At 33.0% G+C, this 19,279-nt stretch overlaps 1 protein-coding gene across 12 annotated transcripts in view; it reads right to left on the reverse strand.

Moving 5' to 3' along the window:
• LOC125671554 (otoferlin-like) overlaps nucleotides 1–19,279 on the reverse strand; it is a 161,872-nt gene that overhangs the window by 92,894 nt on the left and 49,699 nt on the right. For 9 of the 12 annotated variants that reach the window (XM_056161640.1, XM_056161637.1, XM_056161633.1 and 6 more), the window contains exons 10-12: nucleotides 11,429–11,560; nucleotides 7,365–7,427; nucleotides 3,520–3,604 (exon numbers count right to left, since the gene is read on the reverse strand). In XM_056161640.1, coding sequence (XP_056017615.1) covers nucleotides 3,520–3,604; nucleotides 7,365–7,427; nucleotides 11,429–11,560 — 280 coding nt within the window. Of the gene's footprint in view, nucleotides 1–3,519; nucleotides 3,605–4,990; nucleotides 5,076–7,364; nucleotides 7,428–11,428; nucleotides 11,561–19,279 lie in introns of all 12 variants that reach the window. The other 3 variants (XM_056161638.1, XM_056161634.1, XM_056161628.1) reach the window with 1 other exon arrangement.

Below are 19,279 nucleotides of genomic sequence, written 5' to 3' on the forward strand. Positions count from 1 at the left end.
TGCCAAAAATTTTCTGGTATCTTTTCAATATTGATGTAACATTGAATTTCGATCAAATATTGACACTGAAATATTCAGGATATGAACATCAGTATCACCCTAGAAATTTCTCTTCAAAGTTCTATGGTACTGTGGACATGACGAGCTACCAATCAAGAACTGAGAAAAAGAAAGACAGACTCCTCTTGGTATAGAACTACTGTCCGTACTACTGTCTGTATAAATCACTTAGGTTCTTCAGTACAGATGAGCCATAACTACACATTGTCCTCATTCAAATGCATCATGTTAATTATCTTATTCATATACACACAGAGTAAACCTCATAAGGAAAATGGTCTGGAAATGAACGTAGCAGTACTAGACTCAAAGAGCACCCCAGACAGTAGGAAGAAGTTGGTGTGTATTCACCATGAGACAGAACACAATCTGGATTGGTAAAAGTCTTAATGCTTTTGCCCAGGTTTCTGACAATATTATCAGGTAATGACTCCCAAGACAAATGCTATGTCACAGGAAAATCCAATTGGCTCTGAGATAAGTCAATGAAGTGGACCGTTTTTGCTTCTTTGTGTCAGGCTAGTTAGCAATTTGATCAGATAAATTCTGTTGTCCAGCATTTTTCATCCTCACAGTATTTAGTGAATGAAGGGGCCATAAGTATTTTCCGACAATCCAAAACAATAATTGAAGATATTGAATCTTAAGTTCCTCCCCCCAAAAAAACTATATTGTACAAGCAAGTATGTCTGCCCCCACCCCCACCCCCACCCCAAACTGAATCTATGATTCCACTAAAAGTAAGAACCAAATTTCTTATCATGCATTAATATATTGAATGCACATCATGTCACTAAAATATACAGACAAATTTTATGATTTTGAAAGAAAATTGTGGAGATTGGACACACAACAAGAAATTATCATGTTCTGATGCCATTTTTGTTACCATGTGTAATATGAAAGGACCAACAAAAAGATGAAGCAAACATGCTCTATAATTCTGATGTCAAAATTGAAAATTTAAATCTAGATATAAATAAAAATTATAAACATTTTCTGATGCCAGATATGAAAGTAATATGATTACGGTGTGACCGTTGGGGCGAGCGCAGCATATCTGAATACATTTTCAAAAAATTTATATTGAAAACAAGGAAACTGATCTGGTTCACTGTCAATACGTAGGATTACTGTCTTGCTCTTCTCGCCAATGTAGGAACCAGTTTAGCGGGAAATGCAACGAGCGTGTTGTGACGTAGCCTGGTAGTTGTGACGTGACTGTTTACATTTCTTTAGACCATATTTTAAAAAGAAAAAGAAAGGGGGAAGAATATGATTGTCATCCTTTCCTTTCAAATAAAAAAGGTTTGTAATACTTCAAAGATTTTTTTTATTATTATTTTACGAATCGAACCATCCGCCATTTTGTACGAGGGACTTCTGGGATTGGCGTAAAAAAAAAAATTCTTGTTAGAGGTTGAGATTTAGCTCGGATTATTTCCCACGCTCTAGTCATTAGAGCTCGCAGTACGAGCCAGCGCTCCGCGCTGGCTCGCTGCGCTCGCTATGACTGTTTAAATTCTGTTTTTATCATCATTTTTAAATTGTTTGATAACCATGAACTATTATATCTCAGTGATTCAGACAGTAAAAGATCACAACAGTCTTATAGCAAAATTCTATAATTATTTCCTATACTTATATCTTGATTCAGACAGTAAAAGATCACAACAGTCTTATAGCAAAATTCTATAATTATTTCCTATACTTATATCTCGATTCAGACAGTAAAAGATCATAACAGTCTTATAGCAAAATTCTATAATTATTTCCTATACTTATATTTTGATTCAGACAGTAAAAGATCACAACAGTCTTATAGCAAAATTCTATAATTATTTCCTATACTTATATCTTGATTCAGACAGTAAAAGATCACAACAGTCTTATAGCAAAATTCTATAATTATTTCCTATACTTATATCTTGATTCAGACAGTAAAAGATCACAACAGTCTTATAGCAAAATTCTATAATTATTTCCTATACTTATATCTTGATTCAGACAGTAAAAGATCACAACAGTCTTATAGCAAAATTCTATAATTATTTCCTATACTTATATCAATCAGCAAATTCAACCCTTCTGTGTCTCATCCAAAAAAGATAAGACATTTCAACAGAAAATACCACATTATCAATGCCATAAGAGGTATTCTTTGATAAGCACATATTTCAAAAGGTAAATTTTAATCAATGAGTATAATGATCCTCCTCCAGCAAGTCATTTTTTAAACAAACACAAGAACAATTAATTATGTCATTGATGATGATGGTGATAAAACGGCAAACTGTCACTGAAATACCACTTTTAATCAACAATTGGAACAGCTCTTAAATTAAAGATCTATGAGAAACAAGGTCAAAGATATTTATTATTACTCCAACTGAGACAAGCTCAGAACAATTCAAACATCAATGAGGCATTCTCAGAAACAAAGATGGAAGATGATAAAAGAGACACCGAAAACGGAAGCATATTATCCCATTGCACATCATTATGGCCTACATCTTTCAGCAGTTACATGGCTAATATACCTCTAGGGGTATTTGGGCCTATACATTACAGTAAAACTTGGATATAGCTAACACAGATATAATGAATTTCTATCTAGTATTATAAATAAAAATAAATGAATGGATTTGAGTCCTTGGCAAACTTTCTATAATCTATAAAAAACATTTCAACAAACACAGACTTACTAATTTAAAGCTGTAACATAGCAAATGTCAAATACCAAGCAATGAAAATTAACATAAATTCTAATCCATATGTGACCTGGTAAAGTTGATCAAATAATCTGAATTGTACAATCTGGAATCAAGGCACCTAAATATTACTGAATGAAACTGATTTTTTTGGTCTCAATCTAAGAAAATCCCATGTATACATATATGATCAGTCATTGAAAGTTATAATTATCTACAATAGAGCAAATTTGTTATAATTTCTGAAATCACAATCAACATATGGCTAATTGTCCGGTACATCTGGTTAATTTCAATCTTAGGTCCCCCCAAGATGTTTTACTCTATACAATCATGTATTATAATACCATTTTTAATAATAATCTATACAAAAATTGAATAAACAAAATATGATGAAGAAGAAGCTTAGCTTACAATGTTATTTTGAAGCCCTTGTTTCTCAAGATGCAAATCATTTAAAATTGGGGGAAAAAATCAGACACTGATGCATTTTAGATACATGTATTGAACTTAATTTTGACACATGAACAGGCTTCTTGCTACCACATACAGAACTACATCAAATATTGCTGGACATGACTACAATGGGAGGGGGCTGTACATTACTATAACAGCCAGTCTTGACAACAAAGGGAGGGGGGGTGTACATTACTATAACAGCCAGTCTTCACAACAAAGGGAGGGGGGTGTACATTACTATAACAGCCAGTCTTGACAACATTGGTGGAGAAGTATGTGGTATTTGTACCTGTTGCAGCATACACTGTGCCTACATCCAGTTTGTAGTGTCCAAGTGGCTTGTTGGATCTGAGGAGACGTCCAGATTGACAAACCTACAGACAGCATGGATACATAAGTAACAAAAAAAGCTACCACATGTATAGCCTGTGACTGATGCCTCCATTCATTGTCAAATCCATGCACAAAAGTCATCTCCATCTGATGTCAGCCATGCATGGAATTCATCAGGCAGTCATTTAGGGTTCTTTGTGGGAAGACAACTTTACAAACAACAACATAGCAAAAAAAAAATGCTGAAGGACTACATATATTATATTATCATGTAATAGTCTGTTAAAGGTAAACTACATAAGGTGCTCATTGAAACTGGAATAAAGATTCCGTTTCCGTGCAAAATATTTTTGAATAGAATGCAGAATAGTATTTCTTGTTGAATGTGCAAAATGTATAGCAATTTCCACTTTTTTAAACATTAATACAAAATTTGTACATTTATATTCTGCAATATTTGACATTTCTGAAACGGCTCAAATTGACTTTCTTTATTTTCACAAATCTAAGAGCTACTAGAACACCAGTATGCTTCTTTTCAATCCATTAGCTCCATTGTATGAACACATTTTGGTTTAGGTATAATTCCAAGCTTTTATCAAGGGATTTCTAGAAATAAAAAATGATGATTATCCTCTGTGATGGCTATTTTCATGTGTAGCATCATGGTAATAGAGGAAGAACTGGTCAATTAATTAGTTAATTAATCTTAAACATGTGATAGTTAGGATACTGGGGAGAATGTCAAGTTTTCTGCAAACTTTCTATTAGATAATTAATTTATGTCCATAGCTGAAGTGAACTAGCACAGAATTTAGTTGAGGTTAATCTATCGGAGGTTGTACAGATACAATATTAATAAAATTTAATCTAGTATGCATGTGCTCGCTTGCATATATGTCAATTTCATTGACCACTTGCAGCCAACTATTGGCAATAGAGGGTAAAATCTCTTTTTGGGAATTTTTTTTTTTAACGAAATGAAAATCTTGGTGGATTTGATATATATTTTTAATGGCATTGATATTTTAAAATATTTTTTCACATCATAGGAAAATTCACAAAATAATCATCTAAATGGTTGAGTGGAAGTATTTCATACATGGTGGTGAAAATATCAGAGGATTAAGCTGTATCCATTACTCCCATAATGTTATATGATATACTGATATGAAGAGATTCACTGGGAAATTGATATGGGATTATATATTAACAAGAACAACAAGAACAGAAAACTAAAAATCTCCACATTTCTGTCTTCTCCACGAGTTGCAATAAAACATTGATTATATGATACTTTCATCATGAAACAAGTTAGATTATCAGTTAAGACTTTGAAACATGGAGATCTTTATTCAATTTGTGCCACCATGCTTCCAAAGACACATGCTAATGGGGAAACTTAATTGAAAAGAATAACGTTCTACCATTTTGTAGATAAATAGTTGCAACATCAATCTTGAAAAATCCAACAATAGTGCCGGCACGCAAGAAGTTACGTGAATGTAGAACCTATAGTGTACAAACAAGATAATCACATTCACGAAAAGGAAATCATCAATAACTAAGATATCAGACTCTTGTCTATACTTTGTTTAGTCACACTGTAGATAAAAAGTCCTTATTTGTATACTTTGTTTAGTCACACTGTAGATAAAAAGTCCTTATTTGTATACTTTGTTTAGTCACACTGTAGATAAATAGTCCTTATTTGTATATTTTGTTTAGTCACACTGTAGATAAATAGTCCTTATTTGTATATTTTGTTTAGTAACACTGTAGATAAATAGTCCTTATTTGTATACTTTGTTTAGTCACATTGTAGATAAATAGTCCTTATTTGTATACTTTGTTTAGTCACATTGTAGATAAATAGTCCTTATTTGTATACATTGTTTAGTCACTCTGTAGATAAATAGTCCTTATTTGTATATTTTGTTTAGTCACACTGTAGATAAATAGTCTTTATTTGTATACTTTGTTTAGTCACATTGTAGATAAATAGTCCTTATTTGTATACTTGGTTTAGTCATATTGTAGATAAATAGTCCTTCTTTGTATACATTGTTTAGTCACATTGTAGATAAACAGTCCTTATTTGTATACTTTGTTTAGTCACATTGTAGATAAATAGTCCTTATTTGTATACTTTGTTTAGTCACACTGTAGATAAAAAGTCCTTATTTGTATATGTTGTTTAGTCACACTGTAGATAAAAAGTCCTTATTTGTATACTTTGTTTAGTCACATTGTAGATAAATAGTCCTTATTTGTATACTTTGTTTAGTCATATTGTAGATAAATAGTCCTTATTTGTATACATTGTTTAGTCACATTGTAGATAAATAGTCCTTATTTGTATACATTGTTTAGTCACATTGTAGATAAATAGTCCTTATTTGTATACTTTGTTTAGTCATATTGTAGATAAATAGTCCTTATTTGTATACTTTGTTTAGTCACATTGTAGATAAATAGTCCTTATTTGTATACTTTGTTTAGTCACACTGTAGATAAATAGTCCTTATTTGTATATTTTGTTTAGTCACACTGTAGATAAATAGTCCTTATTTGTATACTTTGTTTAGTCACATTGTAGATAAATAGTCCTTATTTGTATACATTGTTTAGTCACATTGTAGATAAATAGTCCTTATTTGTATACTTTGTTTAGTCACACTGTAGATAAATAGTCCTTATTTGTATATTTTGTTTAGTCACACTGTAGATAAATAGTCCTTATTTGTATATTTTGTTTAGTCACACTGTAGATAAATAGTCCTTATTTGTATATTTTGTTTAGTCACACTGTAGATAAATAGTCCTTATTTGTATATTTTGTTTAGTCACACTGTAGATAAATAGTCCTTATTTGTATACGTTGTTTAGTCACACTGTAAATAAATAGTCCTTATTTGTATACTTTGTTTAGTCACACTGTAGATAAATAGTCCTTATTTGTATACTTTGTTTAGTCACATTGTAGATAAAAAGTCCTTATTTGTATACTTTGTTTAGTCACACTGTAGATAAATAGTCCTTATTTGTATACTTTGTTTAGTCACACTGTAGATAAATAGTCCTTATTTGTATACTTTGTTTAGTCACACTGTAGATAAATAGTCCTTATTTGTATACTTTGTTTAGTCACACTGTAGATAGTCCTTATTTGTATACTTTGTTTAGTCACACTGTAGATAGTCCTTATTTGTATACTTTGTTTAGTCACACTGTAGATAGTACTTATTTGGTCCCTGTTGAATATGTTTCACAGTCTGAGCTCCTGTATCTAAAGATTTTGAAAATATTTATTTTGAATTCACTTAAATGAGCCTGTACAAATTGACGGAAATGTCTAGTTCAAATCAAAGATCGATATACAAAATACACTGTAATGAGAGAATAAAATGTCTTATTCCAATGCTAGCTATCATGGTATATACATGTAATTGGACCATAACAATGAAATAGCCCCAATAGTAAAACATACTCCACAGGGACACTGAATATATTTAAAGGTTAATTCTCTCAGCTGATAATTACAGTCTACTCCACTTATACTGAAGTTGCTTACATTGAACTATCTGTTATATTGAAATAAAAATAAATCCCTGGTGATATTTAACTTTGGATATAATGATCACATTCATATCAGCCCCCTGAATTTCAAGATATCTGGAGTAAACTGTATGTCATTTATTATGTCGGCTACCTAGTCATAAAAACTTATGTATTTCAATAACTTCAAAACAATTTCATCTTTTCCAATTTCATCAATTCAGAAAGATAGATATCACTCACTGTTAAGGTGACGATTTTGTCAAACAGCATTGCAGGAGCCATGTGGAAGTCAAACACAAAGTACTGTAAAAGAACCATCAAGCTTGAAAGAAATTCATATTGAAAACTTATAGGTATTACTAATCTAATACCCAATATCAATACCTACTCAACACATAAAATATATCTATTCATGAATTATAGGGCATTAGCAATCCCATTCACTCATTTGTGAATAATCTTTTCTCTTATATTTCTTTGAAATTGACATTGTTTTCATCATAGACAAAAAATACATGTTTGTTGCAAACTAGTCTGATGGAGTTTTCTAGTACCACCTGTCTGCAAAATCATTACCAAATATGGAGTGTCATCAAGGTCAAAAGGTGCATTGACTGTTCCATTTAACATAACAAATGGGTCAATCATATGATATTTTGGATCTTCATTCTAGTTTGTATGTTTGTATTTTTAAATAATACATACAAATAAAAATATAAACAACAAAATGTCTTTGTTGTTTCATTAGGTGATGAAGGTTGCAATCATTGCAGAAAAAATTTGCATTACCTGCTTGCAATGCTAGCTACCTTCATCACCTGATGAAACAACAAAGAAAGCATTTTATTGTTTAAATAAAACATTCCATAAGGTCTTAAGGTCGATCGATCCTCATGTGATGTCATAGGTTTTTGCAAAACATTTATTTAATTAAATTATGAACATGGTAGAAATATATATATATATATATATATATATATATATATATATATATATATATGAGGAATTTTGCTCACTGAATAAAATAAAAAATTTGGTAAACTTTTGATACTGAAAAAGTTTTTATTTTCCATAGATAATCAATTATTTATAATTTTAAAAATGTTGTCAAGGGCAATAACTCCTATGCTGGAATTTCCTCTACTGCATGTCTGTGACACAATGATTTCCCTAATATCCACAATCAATTTTGATATATATCTATGAATTAGCAGTTTTCTTGAACTGTTGACATTTAAAATAAGTAATTTCAACAAATTTTAATCAATTTTCATTATTCTGTTTAATGAAAATGTGTGCTTTTTATGTTGATATATACTTCTGTTTTTGTATGTCTGACATCTTTAACAAGAGCAACGCCAACGTGGCATAATACGCCCATAGATTTTGCTCAAGGAAAACATATTTTAGTGGGATTCATATTTTAGTGAAGTTAGCACTGTCCTCTGTGAGCTAATTCATTATTATGCTTGTAGATATGGATATCAATATATAAAGAGGGATAGCCTTAGAATGCGCTACTTCATAAATATGCTAACGGTTCGGTTTGTATCCTGCCCACAAGGTTTTCCTAATAAGTGATACTACAACCTTGATCTTTGACCTTGAAAAACAATAGGCACCTTCCTCTCATCATGATGATCAAATATACCAAGTTATAATATCCTGGAGCTTACGGTTTGGTTTGTATCCTGCCCACAAGGTTTTCCTAATAAGTGATACTACGACCTTGACCTTTGACCTTGAAAAACAATAGGCATCTTCCTCTCACCATGGTGATCAAATATACCAAGTTATAATATCCTGGAGCTTAGGGTTCAGTTTGTATCCTGCCCACAAGGTTTTCCTAATAAGTGATACTACGACCTTGACCTTTGACCTTCACAAACAATAGGCATCTTCCTCTCACCATGGTGATCAAATATACCAAGTTATAATATCCTGGAGCTTACGGTTCGGTTTGTATCCTGCCCACAAGGTTTTCCTAAAAAGTGATACTATGACCTTGACCTTTGACCTTGAAAAACAATAGGCATCTTCCTCTCATCATGGTGATCAAATTTACCAAGTTATAATATCCTGGAGCTTACGGTTCGGTTTGTATCCTGTCCACAAGGTTTTCCTAATAAGTGATACTACGACCTTGACCTTTGACCTTGAAAAACAATAGGCACCTTCCTCTCATCATGATGATCAAATATACCAAGTTATAATATCCTGGAGCTTACGGTTCGGTTTGTATCCTGCCCACAAGGTTTTCATAATAAGTGATACTACAACCTTGATCTTTGACCTCTGACCTTGAAACACAATAGGCACCTTCCTCTCATCATGATGATCAAATATACCATGTTATGATATCCTGGAGCTTACGGTTTGGTTTGTATCCTGCCCACAAAGTTTTCCTAAAAAGTGATGCTACGACCTTGACCTTTGACCTTGAAAAACAATAGCCATCTTCCTCTCATCATGGTGATCAAATATACCAAGTTATAATATCCTGGAGCTTACGGTTCGGTTTGTATCCTGCCCACAAGGTTTTCCTAATAAGTGATACTACGACCTTGACCTTTGACTTCTGACCTTGAAAAACGATAGGCATCTTCCTCTCATCATGGTGATCAAATGTACCAAGTTGTAAAGTCCTAGGGCTTATGGTTCAGTCTGTATCCTGCCCACAAGGTTCGGACAGACGGACAGACAGACGGACGACGCCATACCATAATACGTCCCGTCTTCGACGGGCGTATAAAAAGGTGGCAACATACACATTTTCTTTGGTTATTGATTAAATTAAACTATATTGAATGGAAATTAATACAGTTTTTCCACTTTCAACCATTAATATTGATAAGTCACATGAGGATCGATCCACCTTAAAATGAATTCTAATGCAACTGTTTTGTAATCTGCATTTTGATTGGTTTGTAACAGGAAGGGAGAAAATGCAACAGACCAGATGGGGATTTGAACCTAGGCCCACTGAATCTATAGTCAGTTGTTCTCTACCAACTCAGCTATCTGGTCACAGGCTATCAAACCCGTATGACTGCCACATTCCTCTCTCCTTAAATGTCCTTGAAGACATCAACCCTGGATTTTTATCCCCTGACAGGCATTTTTATCTGTCAGTTCGAGGAGCTGGTCTACGGCACCAAATGTAACAAGAAGGTAGAAAATGAAATGGACCAGACCAGGATTCAAACCCAAGTCCCTTGAATCTCTAGTCAGGTGCTCTATCAACTGAGCTATCTGGCCACCAGCAATCGAACCTGTCTGACAGCCACTTTCCTTCCTCCTTAAATGTCTTCACAACTTGAATACATCAACTAGGATCTTTATCCCCTGGCAGATTTTATCATGTCAGATCCTAAGCACAGCACCTAATGCAACAGGAGGGGAGAAATGCAACAGACCAGACCAGGAACCGAACCCAAGCCATCTGAATTTCTAGTCAGGTCTCTGCCAATTGGCCATCAGTGATCGAACTCATCTGAGTGTCTCAAGTTAATGCATTGAGGTTGAAAGCCATTAAACAAGCATGAATGAGACATAAAGCCTTTAATTATGAATCATGGTTGAATGGTGCAAAAACAATGTCTGACATAAACATTTCAAAAATATTTTATTTTTGAAAAAAAAAGCAAACCTAAAGGTGAGCTTCGAAGGTTTGTTCAATGCAAAATGATTGGCTGATAAACAAGAGACCCACAGGCCTTATCGGTCATCTGAGTACTAGTGAAAAGTATCATGATCACTAATCTCAAGAACTAAAAATCTACATAGATAGATATTTCACAAACAAGGATTCTGTCTACTTTAAATTTCATTCTTTCTATAAGGTCACTATAATCATCTATACAAAGATAAAAATTCCAAAGATAACAATTGGGTGAAGTGTGAAAGAACAAAATATGGCAAGGACATTGGTCTCGTTGGACCTTCTTTTAAAGCAGCAATCTACCATAAATACAAGACCACAAAATCTATCTAAAGGTCAATTCTACCATAAATACAAGATCACACAATCTATCTAAAGGTCAATGTATGGGTGAAGTATGAGAAAATGTGGACCACAGGGAAAAAATACCCTGAACAAAAAATTCCCAAGGAGACTTTATTAAGGTATAATTTGACCTTGAACTTTGTGCTATAAACTATGAAGGTCATTGTATGGGTGCAGTGTAAAAGAAGTCAGAGCAAACAGCAAGAGAAAACGCGTACAAATTGGATGAACAGATTGCCACTGAAAGAATTTGATGATGGATAGTTTCTAATATTTTTCATTCTTTTATGACAATTACCTCACTGTAGTAGGGACAGTTGGTGGATTCCTTGACACTGGTGTATTTTTTCTGATCTCCAACCTGAACACACACCACCGGATCCATATTTAATCCTGCCAGCTGCCTGGCCTCTATCACTGTTATGCAAACCTATCAATTGAAAGTATAAGGAATACTTGTCATTGTTGTGTTTTGGTGCCATTTTTGAACTAACAAATCAAACGTTCATAAAATTATTCCTATAATGTCAACTTTTTAAAAATATATATCAATAATAACCAAATTAGCAAAGTGTTATACTGACTTGATATATATGTGATAACTTGCAACTGAGAATATGAATTGTCATTATTGAAGTAACAGAAGCAAAAATTTCAGGGACCAGTAAAGAAAAAAGAAAACAAGCAAATTTAATAAATTTATGTCCAACGCTTCAAGCTAGATGTCCACAGTGGAGTCACTTACAATGATCTAGATAAAATGAAATACTGCAAATAATAAAATAATTTTTAGGTCCTGACTAATTTTCCTCTTTTGACACAATCTGACAAGTATCAACAATGTTGATCAAGGAATTAAAAGATTAAAAGCTATGCACCATTTTCTTTTATTATACTTTCATGGAAAATACTCGAATCTGATTGGTTGAGAAGCATTTGAAAAAACATATTGTTACCCTCTGAGAACAGAAAGCATGCGCTTCAGGGTGATAATATCTAGCAACGGGTAAAAGTACTTGACAACGGGTGATATTATAAAAAATTATCACATGCGTCAAATTTATGCGCGTATGGTTCCCGTAGATTGTAAGATGACGTCATTTGAGCATTTGTAATAAACGGGAATACCCACACCGATATATGAAATGTCGCATGACAGTGATTGATCAAATGTCAACAATTGTAAGTTTTTCTGCTTTCCACTTTACATAACATTCAGTATAATAAAACAAATATTGCATGTAGTTGAGGGTAACATTGAAATTTTCACCCCTCAAGAAACCATTGTCAACCTTGGCTACGCCTCAGTTGACAATGGTTTTCTCAGGGTGAAAATTTTCATTGTTACCCTGAACTACATGCATTATAATTATCTATAGAGTATGTTACAACTGTTCATAACAGATTTGATATTTCTTCTCCCATATTCACAGAATGACAACACATCATTATATAAAGTGTTTAGTACTAGTAGATAGCATGCTGGAAAACTCAAAAGAACAAAGATAACAAGGGGCCCATGGGCCACATGACTCACCCGAGTCACCATGGCTGTGCTGTTGTTTGGCTGTTGTGACTTTTTAAAAGATTTTTTTTTCAATCTTTATATTCCAATGAAATTTTTTTACCCCAATATTGTGGCCCAAAACACAGGCAATTATATCACTTGGGTTCGAATTTACTATTAAAGAGTATAGTAAATTCAAACCAAAGCGATACAATTGCCTGTGGCCCAAAACAAGCCTCAAAGGATCATGACCAAAGGCAATTGTATCGTTTGGGTTCGAATTTACTATTAAAGAGTATAGTAATTTCAAACCCAAGCGATACAATTGCCTGTGGCCCAAAACAAGCCCCAAAGGGTCATGACCAAAGGCAATTGTATCGCTTGGGTTCAAATTTACTATTAAAGAGTAAAGGTATAGAACTTTAAATATAGGGTACCCAAGTTAGCTGATGTAAAAACAATAACCCAAATGATGTAAAATTCTACTCTGTATTCTAACATATTCATACATAATCAATCTACATTACTACCAAAGTTCAACCCGAAATTCTGTATACTTCCCAAGATATGCAGAATTGAATTCAGGAAAGTGCCTATTATTTTTTGGTCGACTTTTAGCTGGGCCCTGGCATTATACGACTAAACAGAATGTTTAAGCATTGCAACAAGCCATTGCATAGCATGTGCAGCATAAGATATCATTTCTAAAATGAATTTTTTACCCCAATTCATAAACTGAAGTCTGTAATAGCTCCAAGTGACTAAAAAAATTTAAAACCATCTGTACTTTCACTTATCATAGCCATTTTGACCGGTGCCACTAACTACCCAAATTAAAATCATTATTATTAATCGTCAAACACCTGTGTTAATGTGGTTTAATTAGATAAAAATAGACATAATAAGACATTTGTATATTTATAAAGACACATTATTAGCCTAATTTATGTACTATATTGAATTAATATTATAAAAATTAGTATTTGAGTCTATAAATCGTTATGGGTCCATTCAACCTTTTTGGGTAATTAGTTGTACTGGTCAAAATGGTCCTGATAGTAAAAGTGCAAACGGTTTTACAATCTTCAGTTAATTGGAGCTATTAAATCTGACCAATTAAGCAATTAACAATTCATCCCTAGAAAAAGCTCAAATGATGTGTCACATGTGTAAACACCTAATTAACACGGCCAATTAAGCTAGCCCCTGGTATTTACCTTTTTCCAGGTAACGGCCAAATGGAAATAATTATACGCTTCATTGCTGGAGTGTATTACACTTCCATTACTTCCAGAGATTGAGAGTGGGACATAAATTTCACTTTGAGAAATTGAGAATCGAGAATAAATTTGGTTGGTTATATAGAGAACAAAGAACAAGGTACGGTTGTATGCATAAAAAGGCCCAAATAATTTCTCTCTATAAAATGTGTCTGGAATTAACCTTAATCAGCGTTTTAAGAAAGTAAAATAAATGCCAGGTATACTATGTCAACAAAATCAAAATGATAGTCCTAAATGGATAGCATTATGACATCATGAATAAGACATTTCCCGCCTTTTTCTCAAAATAAGCCTGAAAACTGTCAAATGTCATACAAATTATTGCTCAGGAAAAGATGTGCGCATTTGTCGAGCAAAATGAAAATGATATATATTGTGTATTATTTTGAGATGAAAAACATGCTTCAATATGAATTTGCTCGACGCATGCGCTGTATATTTTCTAAAAGGAAAACCACCTGAATTTGTGGATATTTTCATTGAAAATGGCATTTTTGCAATTTTATGCCAACTTCAAGCTCTCGTCATATGACACAAATCATTTTGCTGATCAAACTGAATGAATTTTGGGTTTGCTAAACTATTCCTTAATTGAATGCCAGGATTTGAGCTCCAAGTGAAATCATCAATATTTTGGGCCAGATGACTGTAGAAACTGTACCTACTTCTTTGGAACAGTGCTTTCACTTCTCGAGATCAAGAACATCGAGTGACTGAAGTTTGAGCCAATTGAGAGTCACCTGTATTTAATCTGATCCTCCTGATTTCATAGTGAGCTAAAATTGTTTCAGTTGATTAGACACTGCTGATTTGGATTGTAACATGGACACCAACCCAGTTTCAGCCATTATGAATATTTTTTGCACACGCTGACATTTTAAAGTGTCGATAACATGATTTTTCAATAACCAGAAAAATTGGAATCATCAGACATTTTAAGAAAAACAAATACTTACAGTATCTATTGTACAGTATTAGTGATAAATTGATCAATGATGTATTAAACATTGTTTCATTGGTTGAGTTAATTGACACAGGCTAGTGAAAAATCTTACTTAAAAGAAAATTATTCTAACATATTTTCAATATTAATTTTGTCTAATGATCAAGTTTTCAATAACCGATACAGTGATCCCCCGCTATATTGTCATCGCCCCCCATTATAAATAATGCCACCTCCACATATTGCCCGAATTCCTTACTATGTAAAACCTAGTTATACCACCATCCCCAACATATTTACTGGTTGTAAAATTTCAGTGAACAAGCTTTGAAGCAATTAACCGCCATTTAAATAATTTAAGTTCAAATATGTAGTCTTGTTTATCCAGGCATTCAAAGCACATTACCACCAAGTACCTGCAATTACACTGCAATATCATGGGTTTAATTTATTTGTACACGATACGGTTTGAGGATGGATTTTTATATAATGCTTACACATGTATACATGTATGATGATCCCATGTAGTGGCTAGTAGTGTATCATCTTTTTATCATTTTTGGTATTGATCATATAAGCTATTTATGTTCTATTTTATTTTTAGCATATTAATACTTATTAATTGCTACTTTCAATATTGTTGACATGTGTATATATGTAAACAACCATCTATATTGCATACATTGTTTGGTATTTAAGATATTCGGTAAAGCTACTGTCTAAGACAGATATGTAGATTTAAATTATATCAATAACTTAAAATGAAATCACGTAACTTACTTCTACTATCACATGTAACTGTTGAAAGTTAGCCGCCTGCCATTTTGCTTAGGAAGGAATGCATCACGTGATATTTTGTCTATAGATACCACCACCTTGTAGTGAACAAGTAGCATTGCCCGTATGTTTAGATAGTTGAAATTTGTATTTTTACTTCATTTGTTTTAGATGTAATTCATTTGCAACATAAGTGATCAGACTACTTTGAACTTAATTATAACGGCATAATGTACGATTTACGTATTGTTGTTCTGTATTCCTACGTATAGGATTGTGGTTGTCCGTTTTATTATAAAGAATTATTTTGACGTATGTCTGTATGCAATCACATCAACTTTGATTATAATTCATTGTACAGGAATAGGACACTTTGACATTATGTACTTTTCTATATCTGAAGTTTGTACCTAAAGTAGTGTGGAGATGCTCTAAAAAGAACAATTATTCATTGGTTGTTTCGGTCATATGACCATTTTTAGAAAGTATATAAAGCGGGAAGTTTGCCAGTTTCATCATCTTGATGTGTATTGATTACATCATTCATTTCAAAGAATCAAAGCACTGAAAATTCTCTAGGTATATGCAAATGGAGAAATTATGTGAAATATATAGCTTTAGAGCTCTCCACCACAAGGACACCACAATGATGTTTGTTAAGAGTTTATAATTTTGATCCGACAAGGCATTATTTATATAATGTTACTGACTGGAGGAAGACCAGCAAATAAATTGATACAATGATATATCTAGTTATCAAGTCTTTAATTATGAAGGAGCGAGACAAAGTAAAATAACCATATAGTCCAGAGAGTGTGCGGAGTATATCTTGTTCATTAATTGGCATTATGACCAGGTGTCAAAGCGTTACGCCCGACATGATAAGAAACTGTTGGATCCACAGTGGGTTTGTCACTGATGAAAATACATCTATAAATAGCATACGTATCTACGATCATGACCTTGTAATTTCCTTATCTCATGTTCAAGACTCACTTGATTTGGACCCAGACGTGTGGTTGACCGTCTGGAAATTTTTGAATTTGCATAAAAATTATGCTGAGTCTTCTTAATCACTATCTGACAACGAAATATCGTCAACGGTGGCGACTTCCAGCAAAAATGCAGGAGCGTTAGATGACGATAGCAAAGATGAAGCTCTTCATGTTTCTGCAAACTTAGAAGCCAGGCATGTCTTATATGATATTTAGAATCAGAAGAATCAACAACTGAATCTGAAATGGACTTTTACATGTAACTGTGAATGACTGATAAAATAAAACCATCAAAGCAGTCAACAATTGACATGTACTTAATTAATTCTTGATGTACACGTACTAGATACTATCCGTTTGATTTCTTATGACAGCTGTACACATATCCCCCCACCCCCGAAACAGTATTTGAGATATCATCCAGAAATAATTTTTCATTTTGACCAATATGAAATCAGTATTTAGTGAGTGATGTGATTATAATAATCAATTCTGTTTACATTAAAGGCCTGAGTAATGATTTTCTATTGTGTGTCTGCATGTGGATAGCTTATTAAAACCCAACTCCAAAAACAGCAACTCTGTTCTTTTCATCTGTAATTCATATCTTGCAAGAACATTAACTAGCATATGGCATATAAAATGTTGCTATATTAGATAATCTTGTGACGTATATTCAATATATTGTGATGTATGTTCAATATCCAATCTGATTAAAATAAGATCTTTGATCCGCTCCGTTATTGTTATGTCGCAATCGAAAACTGGGGAGCGGATGGAAGATCTAATTTTAATTAGATTGGTTCAATATCTTTTGATGTATGTTCAATATCTTGTGATGTATGTTCAATATCTTGTGATGTATATTCAATATCTTGTGATGTATGTTTGATATTTTGTGATGTATGTTCGATATCTTGTGATGTATGTTCAATATCTTGTGATGGATGTTCAATATCTTGTGATGAATGTTCGATATCTTGTGATGTATGTTCAATATCTTGTGATGAATGTTCGATATCTTGTGATGTATGTTCGATATCTTGTGATGTATGTTCGATATCTTGTGATGGATGTTCAATATCTTGTGATGAATGTTCGATATCTTGTGATGTATGTTCAATATCTTGTGATGAATGTTCGATATCTTGTGATGTATGTTCGATATCTTGTGATGTATGTTCGATATCTTGTGATGTATGTTTGATATTTTGTGATGTATGTTCAATATCTTGTGATGTATATTCAATATCTTGTGATGTATATTCAATATCTTGTGATGTATGTTTGATATCTTGTGATGGATGTTCGATATCTTGTGATGTATGTTCGATATCTTGTGATGTACATTCAATATCTTGTGATGTATATTCAATATCTTGTGATGTATGTTTGATATCTTGTGATGGATGTTCAATATCTTGTGATGTATATTCAATATCTTGTGATGTATATTCAATATCTTGTGATGTATATTCAATATCTTGTGATGGATGTTCAATATCTTGTGATGTATGTTCTATATCTTGTGATGGATGTTCAATATCTTGTGATGTATGTTCAATATCTTGTGATGTATGTTCAATATCTTGTGATGAATGTTCGATATCTTGTGATGTATGTTCGATATCTTGTGATGTATGTTCGATATCTTGTGATGTATGTTCGATATCTTGTGATGAATGTTCGATATCTTGTGATGGATGTTCGATATCTTGTGATGTATGTTCGATATCTTGTGATGGATGTTCGATATCTTGTGATGGATGTTCGATATCTTTTAGATTTTAAAAGTTTTTTCTATATATTCCCATATATTCCATGTGCTCATAGCGGGCGTGACCGGTCGACAGAGGATGATTACTCCTCCTATAGGCACCTGATCCCACTTCTGGTGTGTCCAGGGGTCCGTGTTTGTTCAATTCTCTGTTTTGTATCGCTTATAGGAGTTATGAGATTGATCACTGTTCGTTATCTTCACCTTCCATGTATTAAAAACTTTAAATGTAACCCTATACTAGCCCTATCCTACCATTGGGGACATTGCTTTAAACTTTGAATCTACACTACCTTAGGATTTCTGCCTATTAACATGGATAATCATAGCTTAGCTGTTTATAAGAAGAAAATTTTAAAGACTATTTATTGTACATGCCATGTAAGACTTTGATCCCATATTGTGGCCCCTCCTTACCTACCACAACCATGATTTGTACAAACTTGATTCTGCACTGCCTTAGGATGCTTGCATATGAATATGACTTATCAAGGTCTTGTTCTTTTAGAGAAAAAAATTCTAAAAGATATTTTCCTATACATCCCCTGTGAGCAATGATTTAAACAAGTCTGAATTTACTTTCTTTTAGAAAGCTTTCACATAAATTTTGTCTTTTCTGGCCCAGTGCTTCTTAAGAAGAAGATATTTAAAAGATGCAACCTTAATTTCACTATTTGATTACCCCTTCCCCTTGAAAAGGGTGTGACTCTTCTTTTTGTTTTGAACAATTCTAAATCCCCTTTACCAAAGAATGCTTTATGGCAAGTTAAATTTGGTTCAAATTGGCAGAGTGGTTCTGGAGAAGTAAAAATGTGTGAAGTTCAGAGACTGATGGATGGACAGGTGTACAGACAGATGTTGGACATC

The sequence above is a fragment of the Ostrea edulis genome, chromosome 4 (assembly GCF_947568905.1).
Source record: "Ostrea edulis chromosome 4, xbOstEdul1.1, whole genome shotgun sequence".
Classification (NCBI taxonomy): domain Eukaryota; kingdom Metazoa; phylum Mollusca; class Bivalvia; order Ostreida; family Ostreidae; genus Ostrea; species Ostrea edulis.